The 17,918-nt window shown below is 36.1% G+C and overlaps 1 protein-coding gene across 1 annotated transcript in view; it reads right to left on the bottom strand.

Moving 5' to 3' along the window:
- LOC130541344 (putative uncharacterized protein encoded by LINC00336) overlaps positions 1-17,918 on the bottom strand; it is an 84,707-nt gene that overhangs the window by 3,640 nt on the left and 63,149 nt on the right. The window contains exon 4 of the mRNA XM_057301854.1: positions 14,269-14,308. Coding sequence (XP_057157837.1) covers positions 14,269-14,308 — 40 coding nt within the window. The remainder of the gene's footprint in view (positions 1-14,268; positions 14,309-17,918) is intronic.

The raw sequence follows: 17,918 nt of genomic DNA, 5'->3' as shown, positions 1-17,918 counted from the left end.
GGCTTCTCAGAAACAAACCTGACTTGATGCATTAAAATTCGACCTCTAGCTAACATCATTCTCTCTGGTGTCAGGCCCATGTCCAAAGGTAATACTGAAGAAAAGTTAATACAGGAGAGGCTCAGGTGTCCACTGTTATATAAGTGGCTACTTCTAATAGACTATTAGATTATCTGTGGATGAAAAAAAATGTCACCATCTGACAGCCTTTGGGCATTTAGTAAAATAATAAATAACTAGCAAGAGAAAAAGTCTTTTTCATGCCAAGAGGAGAACAGCTGGGTGTCTCTGATCTACCTGTATTCGTTGGATATTTTAGCCAATTTCTTGTACCTAACCAGACAGAATGGGGAACTTTTGAAGCAGAAAACCTCCTGATATAATCATTTCTTTAAAAAATAGTGGTCCAGAAAGTAAAAATTATTTTATATATCATCTTACTTTTGGATCTTATTATTACCAGTGACAGGGTATGAGTACTTCCCTAAGCTGCTGAGCTTTCCCATCCCGATGCTGTCCCATGGACACCTGTTAGCCATAGGTAGAAGAATCATTGTCTAGAATTGTTTCTCTTGCTCCACTCTAACACTGCATTAACCACTGACTCTCTGGCTTTCTAGTCTTTTCTGCTTGAACCAAAGAGGAAACTGAGTTCCAGATACCAGCAACCTAGCTTTCATAAGGGCTATCACCTCTTCTTTGAATTTGTATCAGGACTGATAGGGAAAGTCACAGACACTCACCATTCCTAACCTATCTTGTCAGTGTGTCAGTGTCGAGGCACATGTGTGCAGAAAACCCTGCTAGTGCCCAGTAAACAGGGATTTCCTATTTATACATTCATTAAACAATTATAGGCTGGGCGCAGCGGCTCACACCTGTAATCCCAGCACTTCGGGAGGTTGAGGCGGATGGATCACTTGAAGTCAGGAGTTTGAGACCAGCCTGGCCAACATACTGAAACCCCATCTCTACTAAAAATACAAAAATTAGCTGAGCCTGGTGGCACGTGCCTGTAGTCCCAGCTACTTGGGAGGCCTAGGCAGGAGGATCTCTTGAACCCAGGAGGCAGAGGTTGCAGTGAGCTGAGATCACACCACTGGACTCCAGCCTGGGCGACAGAGCAAGTCTCTGCCAAAAGAAAAAAAATTACAAACCAATTTTTATGTTGCAGAACATTGATCTCTGTTCTCAAGAAAATTATCATTCATCAAAGGAGTTCTCTAATTCTTCCTCTGTTTAAATCCTCTTTCACTTTGACTTTTGTTTTTGTTTTTTCTCCATTTGTTGCTGAAGTGTTTCAAATTTCCAATCTTACAGACTTAGTGCCTCTAAGCTGAGCAGTCCAGCCAACAGGCTACTCTTTATTAGTGTCAACCACGTCCTCAGAGACTCTCTTTCCAACCGCTCTTCAGCACCCACTTTTGCACTTCGGGCAGACTGTCCACTAACCTGGATGAGGTGTTGTAACTCAGAGGCAGATGTGAATCTAGAATGCATGACACCTTGATGGGTGCAGATTGAGAATATATAGAAAGTCAATTAGAGAAATCATGCCAAGGACTGTGCAAATCACATTCCAACTATATTTCATTTAGTTTCCACAACAATGCTATGAAGTAGATAAAGACCATTAGTCTTAAGATGAAGAAAACTGAAGCTTAGAGAAAGTAACTTCCCCCAACTCACATAGTTAAGAGATAAATCAGATTTCCAGATCTAAACTATACCTTCTTTCTACCTCACTAAATTGTTAGCTTGCTCCATAGGATTGGGAATATTTCCCTTTGATAGTTAGGTCATAAGTTTAAACCTGTTTTCTGGAAGATTTTTCTGATTAACTGAGAACCACTAACTACAGCATTTAATCTCAATTCCAGAGCAAGTCACTCCTCCCTAAGTGCAAGAGTCAAACATTCATCAATTTGATAATTTGATCCTTCTCATTAGACTGTAAGTCCCTTGAGAAGAAAGCTGATATATATTTAAACTAAAACAACTTTCGCGGCCTTCAAACGAAGCACAGTCCAGGATAGATGATTCAATGAATATCAAGAATGTCAGCTTCTCAAGCAGACTACTGTGTACATGTGTTCCTGTTAGGCATAGAGACTATGTTTTCATGTTGGTTTCCACGATGATTTAGATAAATATGTCTTAATTTTTAATTGCTCTATAATTGGCAGTGAATTCCTAATTCTTTAATTTTCTCTGCCTTGGTTTCTTTATAAAGTAGTTAATTATGTGTAAAATAAGCAGATGTACTTTTACAGCTGGCTTCTGGAAGTAACCCTTTGACAGATCTTTTCAGTAAGCTAAAGATCACTCATGAAAAACTCCCCCAACTTCTTTTTGCATATAAATTTTTATATTTTTTTATAGACTAGGGTGCTCCTATAGTCTAGATAAACGAAGTTCCCAGAAAAAATCACTTATCTTGTGAGCACAGAACTCGGTAGAAAATGAAAAAAGTGCAAAGCTTGAATTTCCACAAAGTCTAAGAACAAACACTTTGGAAAATTAAATTCTGTTTACTAGGCATTTCCACTCAAATGGCAGGTTGTGGTGCTAGAAAAGTTACACAAAAAATTATATCTACTTGATACAGTTGGTTTAGAAAGCAAGTTCAATATGAAGGGAAAATGCTATGACACATTGACAACAGCAAAGGATATGTCTTATGTGCCAGAGAAGTATGAGAAAAAATATTATTATCATGGAAGGTAATAACCAAAAAACTACTTTTCTTCATTTAAAGCTGTCAAAATGGATGGAATGGGAAGAGAGTTTGGAGTTTAATCTCCTTTTTTCCTCCCTAAATGAAACACCAAACCTGTTAAAGTAAAAGCCTAATTTACTGGAGTATGTTTTAGTCTTATGCAACTTTCAGAAAATTGAAACAGCATTTTTCACCCCAGTTTCCGGCAGTGTACATCATTGAGCTGTTTCTCTCTCTTTTGCTGTGCTGCAGCAAAAGTATTTAATGTATTGACATTTACATTTTGATTTTAAGTCTGACAAGCAGCTTTATACTGAGAGCTCAACTGGTTTTTGTTGTTGTTGTTTCTAGCTTCCAATATTATTAAACTTTGGGCTGGGAGTACTGGCTCACACCTGTAATCCCAGCACTTTGAGAGGCCGAGGCGGGTGGGTCACTTGAGGTCAGGAGTTCGAGACCAGCCTGGCCAATATGGTGAAACCCCATCGCTACTAAAAATAGAAAAATTAGCCAGACATGCTGGCGCATGGCTGTAATCCCAGCTACTCGGGAAGCTGAGGCAGAAGAATCACTTGAACCAAGGAGGCGGAGGTTGCATTGAGCTGAGACCACACCACTGCACTCCAGCCTGGGCAACAGAATGAGACTCTGTCTCAAAAAAAACTCTGTGCCTGTCAGTGTGCTTCAAAAAAACACATTTTGTCAGTTTTGTTAGTATACCACTTAATGTTACACAGAGTAGATCTAAAGGATGGATACTCCTTCTGACTTCGTATTTGAAAATACAAAATTTTAAGAAAAAAAACATGTCTAACAATATTCTGATCATCTTTGGCAAAGGAAAAAAAACAATCCAGGAACTTGATTTTTTTTAATGTTCTGGTTTGTCCCTGGTCTTTACAGACCATTTCACCAGACATTTGCTTCCACCAACAAAGAAAACAAATGGAAATAAATGTATACCAAATCTCATGGCTTCATCTTAGCTTCCCATCTGGAAATCTTTCTGAATTCTACCTCTAATCAGCCACTTCATCCCAAACTCAAATTTTACTACTTTAAAGTTTGTTTTATAATAAAATACTCTAAAATATCAGCCTTAGACATTTTCTGTGAAATCATTTGTAAATAGCGATATTTTTTTCAGAAAACATAATAATTATAGTAAATAGAACAGAGTGAAGATATACATGTGTATATACAGCCACATACACACAGACATATGCAGATACACATATACACAAAAAGCTTTAAACTCTCACCCCTGCAAGCTTAACCCTTCAGGTATCCCAAAACAGAAAAAAAAAAAGTTGGACATAAACAAAATGGAACATTGTAGGTAAGTAATTAGGCAATGGGTGAGTGGCCATTCTCAATCTTGCATTCAATAGCTAATTATATACATTACTTCACTGCTACAACTTCGGTTATACACTTGTAAACTATGGCTGATTACTTTATTGAAAGCTATATTTATAAAGAAAGTTGAGATCCTAGGATGAAATAGGCTGACATAAGCTACCAAATGTTATTAGTGGACTTCCTCATTACCAAAATCCATTTCCAAATACTCTACCATCCCCAAGCATTCATGTCTGTTTCTCCATAGTATTATTAAACTAGGGGGCTCATCAGTTTACAACAATAGCTATGGATGAGACTCTTAAACTTGATGGTGTATTCTGGCTTCATTTATTTTTATTTTTTACCCTATATACTACATTCAACGATTTTCTTTCCTCCAATTTCAAATCATTATCTGTGGATCAAGATTACATGTCTTGACTTCTTTCATCGAGGGCTATTTCTTCTCCAAAATATGTGCTGTCAATTCCAACAAAAACAAAAATTGAGTGGGACCTAATTAAACTAAAGAGCTTCTGCACAGCAAAAGAAACCACCGACAGAGCAGACAACCCACAGAATGGGAGAAGATATTTTCAAACTATGCATCTGACAAAGGCCTAATAGCCAGAATCTATAGGGAACTTAAGCAATTCAACAAGCAAAAAAACAAACAACCCCATTAAAAAATGGGTAAAAGACATGAACAGACAATTCTCAAAAGAAGACATACAAGCAGCCAACAAACATAATGAAAAAATGCTCCACATCACTAATCATCAGAGAAATGCTAATCAAAACTACAATGAGATACCATCTCGCACCAGTCAGAAAGGCTATTATTAAAAAATCAAAAAACAACATATGCTGGCGAGGCTATAGTGAAAAGGGAACACTTACACACTGTTGGTGGGAATATAAACTAGTTCAGCTACCATTCCAGAAAGCAGTTTGGAGATCTCTCAAAGAACTTAAAACAGAACTACATTTTGACCTAACAATCCCATTACTACTTATATGTGCAAAAGAAAATAAATTGTTCTACCAAAAAGACATGCACTCATATGTTCATTGCAATGCTATTCACAATAGCAAAGATATGGAATCAACCTAGGTGGCCCCTCAGTGATGGATTAGATAAAGAAAATGTGCTACATATCACCAACAAGGCACATGTATACATATGTAACAAACCTGCACGTTGTGCACATGTACCCTAGAACTTAAGGTATAATAATAAAAATAAACATGAAGAAAGAAAATTAAGGGAGCAGAATGATACAATGTCAGCAGACAATAATAAATGATGTCAATAGAAAAAAAAAGAAATTCAAAGACAGACATACACAAATACAAGTACATGTAAAACTGGACAAATCTGAATAAACTCTGTAAATTAAAAAAAGAAGAAGAAGAAAATGTTCTACATATACACCATGGAATACTACACAGTCATAAAAAAGAACAAAATCATGTCCTTTGGAGCAACATGGATGAACTTGGAGGCCACAGTCCTAAGCAAATTAACACAGGAATAGAAAACCAAACGCCACATGTTCTCACTTGTAAGTGGGAGCTAAATAGTGAGCATACATGAACATAAGCATGGGAATAGACACTGTGGACTACTACAGGGAAGAAGTAGGAGGGGGATGTGTGTTGAAAATCTACCTATTGGGTACTATGCTCACTACCTGGGCACGATATAACCCATGTAACAAGCCTTCACATGTACCTACTATCTAAAAATAGAAGTTGAATTTTTAAAATAAAATAAAAACAGCAAACACACACACACACACAACTGCTAAGATTGTTTTTTACTTGCATTTGATTTGCTAATGAAGCAAACTAGACTGGCAAAGAGGAGATAAACTTATTAATTCAAGGTTGTTTGGAGATTTTCTTTTTCTTATAAAATTTAGCCAGTTCCTATTAAAATGTAAATAATTCAAAATTAACTCTAAAATAATTTGAAACTGTAAAAAGGAAAAAAGGGAAAGTAAAAGAGACTAAAGAGACTGTTTTTTAAAAAATCAAACTGCCATGGAAACTTCTTTACCCAAAATTTTTGTCCATAGCCTTCATTAGGTTACCTATCAGGGCAAAAAACATTTAGCCATATGAATACTTCCCAGTTTTGTCAGAAACATAATGTGGATCCAACTGTATTTTATAAACTAGTAAGTTTGTGTGATTACCTCATGAATTAGATTCTAAAATGAAAGCTATAAGGTCTGTATTTTGGTGTATGTGTATATATATGTGTGTATATGTATACATATATGCTTGGATGTATTTATGCATATGTACATGTATTACATTATATGTTGTGTCTACATGGTAAAACCTGATATACAGTCAACCAGAAATTCCTCAAAGATAAATGAGTACTCATATAAAATAAGAAATGTATAGTAATAAATCTAAATACCTTTTAATTTACAAGACTTAAGTAAATCATTAATACATAAGGTGGTTTGAAAATTGTTGGTAAAATAAAAATAAAATATGTCTTCAAAAAAAAGAAAAAAGTGTGGCACACATACACCACAGAATACTATTCAGCCCAGTCAAGTAATCAGAATGCTTTTTGTAAAAGAACAAAGAGAATAAGAAGTTTCATTAGCAGTAGTAAAGGTAAAAATACCTAATACAGTCTAGAGACACGCCCATGGAAACACCAGTATTAAGCAATTCTTTCCACATGTTAAAAATGGGGTTAACTCACAGAAATCACAGAGTAAGTACTTATTTGTACCAAAGGCAGTAAAAGATATTGCTTTTACCAATCTTTACATGACATTCACAGAAAAACGTGGGTTCCATGATCTTTAGAACTCAATTCTCATAGCCTAATTCTCCAGAACTCAGCCTTAAACCGGACACTAAATTTTAAGCAAAAGAAAGGCCAAAGATGAATCCAAACAAGGAAGAGAAGCAAGAGGCAGGTGACTGGTGCACAGGAATGGGCTCCGGAAGGAGCAGGGATCAGGTAACAAGGATTTTTTTTTAATGGGTCCATTTCAGCCATCATCTCCTCACTAACAGAGGTATAGCTCAGCTTGTAAGATTCCCAGTCTACAAAACACAAAATAGAAATATAGTTGGTAGGATAACTTGGTTGCTGGATAATTTGTTCTTACATGTGGTTTCCAAAAGAGATGCATTAAATAGCAAGATAAATACTAACCAATTTTCAAACTGCTGCTCTTTCATTTAGTATAGATTTCAATGTCACTCTGTATATTGAAGTGTAAGACTAATTAATTAATAAACTACAGTGGGATCCATTTGAAAATATTTATTTTCTCTCAATAAATACTCCATTAGAATTACTCCATCATATCAGAAATTCCTCCAAATTCCAATTAAGGCATATTAGCTATGCATGAATTAACACTGGCATAATAAATGCCAAATAAATTAATAACTATCGACCACTAATTATATGAAGAGACAGCAGAAAAATTGAAAAAGATTAAAATACAATTTGGGAAGAGGCAGTTCCCACCTTGTTTATTCAACCATGAAGAGCTGGGCTGTTGTTTTTATTCCTATTTTTGAAATTCCCATAAATTTATATCGCCCAAATATTCAACAGCTCATCATCATTTAGTAGTCTTTTGTTTCTTCTCTACTTGATTTTTCTTTATCCTTGTGGAAATTGAAGTTTGAGATATAAGCTGGTTATGAAGACATAACCCTTCAAAAATATTTTTAAAATATTACATGTCTAAGACTACAAATAACTTCCCCAGCAATGATTATTTACCACTGTATTTGTCACAAACGGCATTAAAAACAAAAACAAAATCTACCTAGGAAGGTTGTCTTAATAGAACAGTCCTGGGGGGTGAGTAGAGACTATACAATAAACATTTGAATATCAAATAAAGTTTCATGACAAATAGTATATACATTTTATGCTTTGGAAGTCAATTAATTTTGCACTTAAGATTCCCAACATGAGCTTCAAAGACTATTTTGCTCTTGGCTGGATATAATCTCCACACATACAAAGTCCCATGCAACACCCTAAAATATGTTTGTCCAAGGAATGGCTTATATTTAATTTCACTTTACCCTTTAAGCATGCACATTTCAAGATATATCATTTTATTGGAAAAAACTTACCAATTGTAAGAATATGAATTTGTTTAAGCAGCCACACTGGGTATGACTTTATATAAAAATTAGCATAAATCAACAGATCCAATGTTTTTAAGATCCAATCTCCTCAATCCCCAATTTCAGTTGTAATAAAGCCACTACCATCCTTTTAAAGTTGCAATTATTGCTATAAGATATATACTTATTGATTAGTCTTGATAATTAAGGAGCAATTAACCACCTACAGGACACTTAAAAAGTTGATCTTGTTCACAAAAAGTTTTTAAAGTTGTTTTTGCAATGGGCTGCACAAAACAAGACAGGTGTACAAATATGTGCAACAAAAATAGGGTCACTATCAGGAATATATAAAACTTCATTAGCCTTATCCAAAGTAACCTAGTATCTTTTAGCACTATTAGCAAAATATTAGTTCATTTAATACCTACACATATATTTTATGGTAAATAAGAATGTTCATTTTTTTCTTCTCAGGTGCAACGTTCATGAATCTAGTGACAGAATTTTGAAAGAGCCACACACAGTTTTCCATGGATAACTGCGAATTTTGGAATATAAAGCATACCTTTTAAGAGAGGAGGAAAGGAATATTAGATTGGAATGAGACATTAGAGGGGTTTCTGGGTGCTTATTAATTTTTTATTGATAGTTGGTTATAAATGTATTAGTTTGTGGTAATTTATTGAGCTATATGCATATGATTTGTGTACTTTTCTCTATTATAACTGATACCTGCTTCACGGATATGTAGTGTGGTTGTTACTACAATTTACATAAATGCAGTTTTCCATTCACATTGCTTTTTTCTTTTTACCTTGTCAGAGATAGGACAAGGTTGGATTTTAATTGAGTCTATATTTGTTCCCTTGTGCACTTGTCCTCTTCAACTGCCAGGCAGTCTAGCTCTGGCAATAGGCTCTGGACAGTGAGGAGTTTTGTAGCAGGAGGATTTGGGGGATAAAAGACATTTTTATATTTCATCAAAAGTTCATCCTCGGGACAAACTCAGCGGAGATGTTCAGTTTGTAAATTTTTGCTCTTTGTATAAGTTAACAAATGGCGACACATAATTAATGTTACATGCTGGTAGATAACTTAAAAATTAACTGTTAAAATATAAGTATATAGCTTCTCCAAATTACACATAATTCTAAAAAAAAGTTAACTCCCTGCAACTTTCAGGGAGTTACTATATATCAGTAACTACTGATATATAGTATATCAGTAGTCGGCAAACCTTTCTGTGAAGAGCTAGATAGTAAACATTAGCACTTTGGGAGCCTGAGGTGTTACATAAATGCTAACACTTACCGTGTAAATAGGCAGTGTCTCAGTTTTACAAATGGAAAATATTAGTTTGCCTAATAGCTACCCAGACTATGTAAGAACTGATGCATGAGGCAATTCTGTTTTCTATTTATATAGTATTCTGCAGCTCTAAAATGACTGTCTTATTCCTTAGACACAAATTTACTCACCCTTCTCTCTCACTCCATTATTCCATTTCACATATGAAGAAACTGCAGCTGACAGTGGTAAAGTGATTTGTCCAAGATTCCTCAGTTAGTGAAAAGAAAAGGTGGGACTTCAAGTTTACTGCCAACTTTTAAAGGTAATGGCAATAATCAAATGCAATGAATGAGGCCGGGCGCAATGGTTCATGCCTTTAATCTTAGCACTTTGGGAGCCTAAGGTAGGCTTGAGCTCAGGAATTCAAGACCAGCCTGGGCAACATGGTGAAACCATGTCTCTACAAAAAATACAAAATATTAGCCAGGTGTGGTGGCACCTGCCTGTAGTCCCAGCTACTTGGAGTGCTGAGTTGAGAGGATCACCTGAGCCCAGGAGGTGGAGGTTGCAAGTGAGCCAAGATCGTGCCACTGCACTCCAGCCTGGGTCAAAAAAAAAATTAATGAGAATTTTTCATTTAATATCAAAACTACAAGGTTCGCTGACTAGCTTAATTTCACATCTAACGTTACAGAAAGTTTTTTTGTTTTTTTTTTTTTGAGATGGAGTCTTGCTCTGTTGCCCAGGCTAGAGTGCAGTGGTGCCATCTCGGCTCACTGCAACCTCTGCCTCCCGGGTTCAAGCTATTCTCCTGCCTCAGCTTCCTGAGTAGCTGGGATTACAGGTGCCCACCACCATGCCCAGCTAATTTTTGTATTTTTTTTAGGTGGAGATGGTGGTTTCACCATGTTGGCCAGGCAGGTCTTGAACTCCTGACCTCAGATGATCCGCCTGCCTCGTCCTCCCAAAGTGCTGGGATTATAGGCGTGAGCCACCGTGCCCAGCCTAATGTTATAGAAAGTTTTAAAAAGTGCAAACATACAGGAAAAAAAATCACAGTCCTTCAAATTTTAATAATTCTTTGGAAGTCACAGCACCAACTTAAAAGACTAAATCTAAAAGGGAAATATCCCCAAGGCCTTTTTAATGTTCCTACTGTATTTATTCCCTCTTTTTTGTTCAAGCAGCTAATCTCCTCATGATTGATTCCTTGTTTAGAAGTAACTCAGTCTCCGCCTGACTTTAGACACTGGCCCCTTATTCCCTGGTCTGAGTGTCTGTCTTTAGTCTTTATTGTCTCCTCTGAGGACCTCCCTCCCCTTCTACTGCTTGTGACAGCATAATGACCCCAGGCCCACTTAAACTCAGGTCTCTGCTCTTTGTAGCTAACCAGCCCTTGGCTAAGCCATATTTCCCAACAGTTAGCATGCTGCCCCTTAAGACAGTGTCTTTAGAAAATACCAACAGAGAAAGAAACATCACCATGTTAAAGAAGTTGGAATATTGACTTTGTTTATTCTTTCTCTGTGTAGTGATCCAGTCAATCGTTACCATAATATTCATTGTACTATTGTTAATTCAAATACATGGAAAATCATTTAATTAAAATTGCTAAAGCCCATATGATAAAATGAATGAACGAATGCATTATTAGTAGTAGAAAATAAATATTTCCATAAGAATTTCAAGATGTTTAGCTACTAATTGTACTACTGCATAAAGAAACACACAAAAATATTATAGTCTTGAACGTTAAAATAACGAATATGTACAATTATATTTAACAGTATTTGTAAAATTTTTAAGTTTCATATATATTAAAGAATAAATTCAACTTTGTTTGTATTTTTCCCCTGAAATAGCTTTCTTTTTGTCAGATATTCAATGCTTATGGTACCACAGTCGTCATTTTTGGCTTTGTAAACTGGACTTTTCTACATATATTCCAACTCTACTTTAACCTTAAGCTATACTAAAGAATAACTTTTCCTGCTGTATGTCGTTCTGTTTCTGTTAAATACCAGTTGGTACCCAGGCCTCTAACTGCCTACCTCAAAGTGACTCACAATTTTCTAAAAATCATACCTGCTAAAATAATCAACAGACCAAAACAAAATAAACATATTTGCCACTCTTTGTCGATATTATCAAATCCTTAATATAGGCCCTGAAAAATCTTTGGTAAATATGTTTTCCTTAAAGTTAGATACTAAGTTTAGAGGAACAAAATGCACCCCTCCCCCATCCCCTCTTGTTAATAGAGGGCTTTTGGTTTTGGTTTTATTTCTTTTCTTTGTTTACTCATTTATTTGCATTTTTTCTATAGTAACTTTAAATATCTTAGTTTTGGTATATATTATTTCTTTACTTCCCCAAATTTTAAATCACAATTATCCTTTTTGTATTATTTCAATTGTAAACAAATTCTTACTCCCTATTTTGATTTCTTTCAAAGTGAAATAAGTCATTGTCTAAGTCTATTTAGGGTTGTTATAAAGAAATACCTGAGACCGAATAATTTGAAAGAAAACAGGTTTATTTGGGTCATGATTTTCATGGCTGGTAAAGTTCAAGATTGAGCATCTGCATCTGGTAAGGGCCACAGGCTGCTTCCACTCATGGCAGAAAGTGAAGAGGAGCCCATGTGAGCAGAGACTGCATGGTGAGAGAGGAAGCAAGAGAGAGGAGGGAGGTGCCACACTCTTTAACAATCAGCTCTTGGGGAAACTAATAGAATGACAGCATGCTCATTACCACTACTACAGCATCAAGCCATTCATAAGGGATCTGCTCCCATGACCCAAACACCCCCATTAGGCATCAATTCTAACACTGGGGATCAAATTTCAGCATGAGATTTGGAAGGGACAAAGATCCAAACTACAGCAGTACTGGCATCTAATATTTAATTTAAAAGCATCTCAAACTATACTGAATAACATTTAATTGGTTTTTCACTCTCCTTCCAGAGAGAAACATATACTGCTTGAATCAACTCACAGAAAAATCAAGCCCTGAAAACATATACTAGTTATCTAAGCATTTATTCCATATTTTATTAATTTATTCTTCAATAAATATCTCTTGAATAATTACTGCATGCAAGGCACCGTGCTAAACATTGATTATGCCATGGTGTGTAGAAGAAACATGACACCCTCCTCTCAGAGTTTATAAACCAGTGAGAAAGACAAAGAACAATTAAGGTAACTAATAAATAAATACAGATTTTCAAATTGCAAAAATTTCATAGGGGAAATTATCAGGGTGCAGGGACAGAAAAGAATGGTGGGCCTTACACAGGTGGGGTATTGGAAGATTACACTGATGAGGTATCACTGATTGAAACTGGGAAGATGAGAAGAGGTTACTTCTTGAAAATAGGAAGTAAAAGATCTTCAGAAAAAGATGCCTATATAAATAGATGTTCCCAATGTGGAAGATAGCTGGGCATATCTGGAACATTAAAGGTGTCCAAATTGGCTGAAATTGTGATTTGAGAAAAAAAAATTCAAAAAAAAAAAATCACGCACACACATAGATAGATAGATAGATAGATAGATAGATAAATAGATAGATAGATAGATAGATAGATAGATAGATAGATAGATAGATAGATAGATGGACAGACAGATAGATAATGCTAAAGCAAGTATGTTTAGGTGCTAACATTTGATGGAGCTGCATGAAAAGTGTACGGGGATTCTATGTCCTTTTATTAAGTCTGAAATTTTTTCAAAGAGTTTTTTTAATGTTTTCCACCGGGCACAGTGGCTCACTCCTGTAATCCCAACACTTTGAGAGGACAAGGCAGACAGATCACTTGAGGCCAGGAGTTTAAGACCAGCCTCGTCAACATGGCAAAAACCCATCTCTGCTAAAAGTGCAAAAATTAGCCAGGTGTGGTGGCACACACCTGTAGTCCCAGCCACACTGGAAGCTGACGCAAGAGAATCACTTGAACCCAGGAGGCGGAAGTTGCAATGAGCCAAAGTCGCACCACTGCACTTCAGCCTGGGTGAGGAAGGGAGACCCTGTCTCATAAAGAAAAAAAAATAATGATGTTTTACAAAAAGGATTATGAAAGCAATGAACCAATACCCCTTATAAATATAGACACAAAAATTATTAACAAAATACTAGCAAGCAATATTCAGCAAAATATAAAAGAATTATACATCATGATCAAGGTGGATTTCTCCCAGGAATAAGGTTGGTGGTTTAGGCTACAAAAATCAATCAATGTAATATACCATATTAGTAGAAAAATAGAAAATAAAAAACGGGATTTTCTCAAAAGACATAGAAAAAGCAGTTGAGCTGGGTGCAGTGGCTCATGCCTATAATCTCAGCACTTTGGGAGGCCAAAGTCAGTACATAGCTTGAGCCCAGGAGTTCAAGACCAGGCTGGGCAACCACGGCAAGACCCTGACTCTACAAAAAAATAAAAAAATTAACCAGACATAGTGGCATGTGCCTAAAGTTCCAACTTTACTCGGGCGTTGAGGCTGCGGTGAGTCGTGATCAAGCCACTGCACTCCAACCTAGGTGACAGAACAAGACCCTGTCTCGAGAAAAAAAAGAAAAACGAAAACACAGTTGAAAAAAATCCAACATATTTTCATGATAAAAACACTTTTAAAAAATTAGAAATAAAAAGGAATTTTCTCAGTCTGATTAGGGGTATCTATGGAAAACCACAGCTAATATCATGCTTAATGAAGAAAAACTGAGTGCCATTTCTCTAAGAACAGGAACAAGATAAGGATGTCTGCACTCACCACTTTAATCCACACTGTTCTTGAGGCTTTAGGAAAGCAACTGTGCAAGAAAAAAGATTGAAAAAGAAGATATGAAACTATCTTTATTTGCAAGCTATCTATATTTGTATATAGAAAACTCTAAGGAATCAGATTTTAAAACTTGTAGAACTAATAAGTGAGTTCAAAAACTTGCCAGGATACAAGGTCAATATACAAAAATCAATTGTATTTCTATCTACAAGTAATGAACAATCTGAAAATGAAACTTAAAAATGATCCCATTTATATTAGCAGCAAATAAAATACCTAGGAAAATTTTAGCCAAAAAAAAATCTCAGGCCTTGTACACTGAGCACTACAAATACTGTTGAAAGAAACTAAACAAGAACTAAATAAATAGACATGCCATATTCATGGATCAGAAAACTTAAATTGTTAAGATAGCAATACTCCCCAAATTAATCTACAAATTCAACAAAATATCTATCAAAATTCCAACTGTTTTTTAATTCAAAAATTGACAAGCTGTCACTAAAATTTATATGGGAATGCGAGGGATCAAGAATAGCCAAAAGAATATCGAAAAATAAAAAAGTTGGAAGACACACTTCCTGATTTCCAAACCTACTATTAGGGTGATGCAAAAGTAATTGCAGGTTTTACAGTTGAAAATAATGGCAAAAACCGCAATCACTTTTGCACAATATAAAGCTACAGTAATCAAGACAGTGCAATACTGACAAAGAAACAGAATATAAATCAATGGAATAGAATTAGGAGCCCATACATAAACTCTCACATTTATTGTCAATTGATTTTTGACAAGGATATAAAAACAATTCAGTGGGAAAATAAGAGTATTTTAAAAAATGATGTTCAGACAACTGGATATCCACATGAAAAAGAATGAGTCTGGACATCTCTGCCTCACAATATACACAAATATTAATTCAAAATGGCTAATAGATCTAAGTGTAAGAGGTAAAATTATAAAACACCTAAAGGAAAACATAGGAGTAAATCTTTGAGACACTGGATTAGGCAATGGCTGATTTCTTAGATAAAACACCAAAAGCACATGAAACAAAAAATATATAGATAAATTAAGCTTCATTAAGATGTAGAACTTTTGTGCATACAAAACTGAAAAGAGGAACTCCTGGCCAGTGACAGTGGCCCATGCCTGTAATCCCAACACTTTGGGAGGCTGAGGCAGGAGGATCACTTGAGCTCAGGAGTTTGAGACCAGCCTGGGCAACATAGTGAGATCTTGTCTCTATTTTTTTTAATAAAAAAATGTAAAAAGAGAAGAAAAGCAGTCCTAGTCAGAGCAATCAGGCAAGATAAAGAAATAAAAGGCATCCAGGCTGGGCGCAGTGGCTCACGCCTGTAATCCCAGAACTTCGGGAGGCCGAGGCAGGTGGATCACCTGAGGTCTGGAGTTCGAGACCAGCTGGTCAACATGGTGAAACCCCATCTCTACTAAAAGTACAAAAATTAGCCAGGTGTGGTGGTGGGTGCCTGTAATCCCAGCTACTTGGGAGGCTGAGGCAGGAGAATCTCTTGAACCTGGTGGGTAGAGATTGCAGTGAGCCGAGATCATGCCACTGCATTCTAGCCTGGGCAACAAGAGTGAAATTCCATCAAAGAAAAAAAAAAAAGCATCCAAATAGGAACAGAGGAAGTCAAACAATATGATACTATACCTAGAAAACCTGAAGGTCTCTGCCCACAGGCTTCTAGATCTTATAACCAACTTCAGTAAATTTTAAGATATAAAATCAATGTACAAAAATCAGTAGCATTTCTGTATGCCAATCAATAACATCCAAGCTGAGAGCTAAATCAAGAATGCAATCCCTGGCCAGGCATGGTGGCTCATGCCTGTATTCCCAGCACTTTGGGAGGCCGAGGCGGGTGGATCACCTGAGGTCAGGAGCTAGAGACCAGTCTGGCCAACATGGCGAAACCCCATCTCTGCTAAAAATACAAACAAATTAGCTGGGTTTGGTGGTCTGCCTGTAATCCCAGCTGCTTGGGAGGCTGAGGCTAGAGAATCGCTTGAACCCAGGAGTCAGAGGTTGCAGTGAGCCAAGATTGCACCACTGCACTCCAGCCTGGGTGACAGAGGGAGACTCCATCTCAAAAAACAAAAAAAGAATGCAATCCCATTCACAGTAGCCACAAAAGAATAAAGCATCTAGCAATACAGCTAACCAGAGAGGTGAAAGATCTCTACAATGGAAATTACAAAACACTGCTTAAAAAAATCAGAGATTACACAAACAAATGGAAAAACATTACATACTCATGTATAGGAGAATCAATGTTGTTAAAATGGCCATACTGCCCAAAACTATTTACAGATTCAATGCTATTCTTATCAAACTACCAATGACATGTTCACAGAATTAGGGTAAAAAAAATTCTAACATTCATTTGCAACCAAAAAAGAGCCTGAATAGCCAAAGCAATCCTAAGAAAAAAAAATAAAGCCAGAGGCATCACACTACCCAACTTCAAATTACACTACAAGGCTACAGTAACTAAAACAGTATGGTACTGGTACAAAAATAGACACATAGACCAATGGAACAGGCTAGAAAACCCAGAAATAAGGCCACACACCTAAAACTATCTGATCTTGGATAAAGCCAACAAAAGCAATTGGGAAACGACTCCCTATTTAATAAATGCTACTAGGATAACTGGCTAAGAATATGCAGAAGATTGAAACTGGACCCCTACCTTTCACCATATACAAAAATCAACTCAAAATGGATTGAAGACTTAAATGTGAAACCTAAAACTATAAAGATCCTAGGAGAAAAGGGAATGCTTATATACTGCTGGTGGGAATGTAAATTAGTTCAGCCACTGTGGAAAGCAGTCTGGGGATTTTTTAAAGAACTTAAAATAGAAGTACCATTTGACCCAGCAATTCCATTATTGGGTATACACCCAAAGGAATATAAATTGTTCTACCATAAAGACACATGCATGCATATGTTCACTGCATTACTCACAATAGCAAAGACATGGAATCCACCTAGATGCCCATCAACAGCAGACTAGATAAAGAAAATGTGGTATATATACACCATGGAATACTACATAGCTATAAAAATGAGATCGTGGCTTTCTCAGCAACATAGATGGAGATGGAGGCTGTAATCTTAAGTGAATAATTGCAGGAATAGAAACCAAAATACCATATATTCTCATTTATGAGTAGAAGGTAAACATTGAGTACACATGGGCACAAAGAAGGGAACAATAGACACCAGGGCCTATTTGAGGGTGGAGTGTGGGAGGAGGCAGAAGACGGAAAAACCAATTATCGGGTATTATGCTGATTACTTGGGTGACAAAATTATCTATACACTAAACCCCCATGACACACAATTTACCCATGTAACAGATCTGCACATATACCCCCTTGAACTTAAAATAAAAGTTGGGACAGAAAAAAAATTGAAAAGACAACCCACAGAACCAAAGAATATACTTCTAAATCATATATCTGATAAAGCAATCATCTAGAATATATAAAAATGCAACTCAACAATAGGAAAATAAATAACCCAATTTAAAAAATGAGCAAAGGGATTAAATAAACATTTCTCCAAAGAAGATACATAAATGGCCAATAAACACATGAAAAGATG

Source organism: Pan paniscus, chromosome 2 (assembly GCF_029289425.2).
Source record: "Pan paniscus chromosome 2, NHGRI_mPanPan1-v2.0_pri, whole genome shotgun sequence".
NCBI lineage: Eukaryota > Metazoa > Chordata > Mammalia > Primates > Hominidae > Pan > Pan paniscus.
The sequence above is the reverse complement of the archived record's forward strand: the minus strand, read 5'-3'. Positions and strand labels throughout refer to the sequence as shown.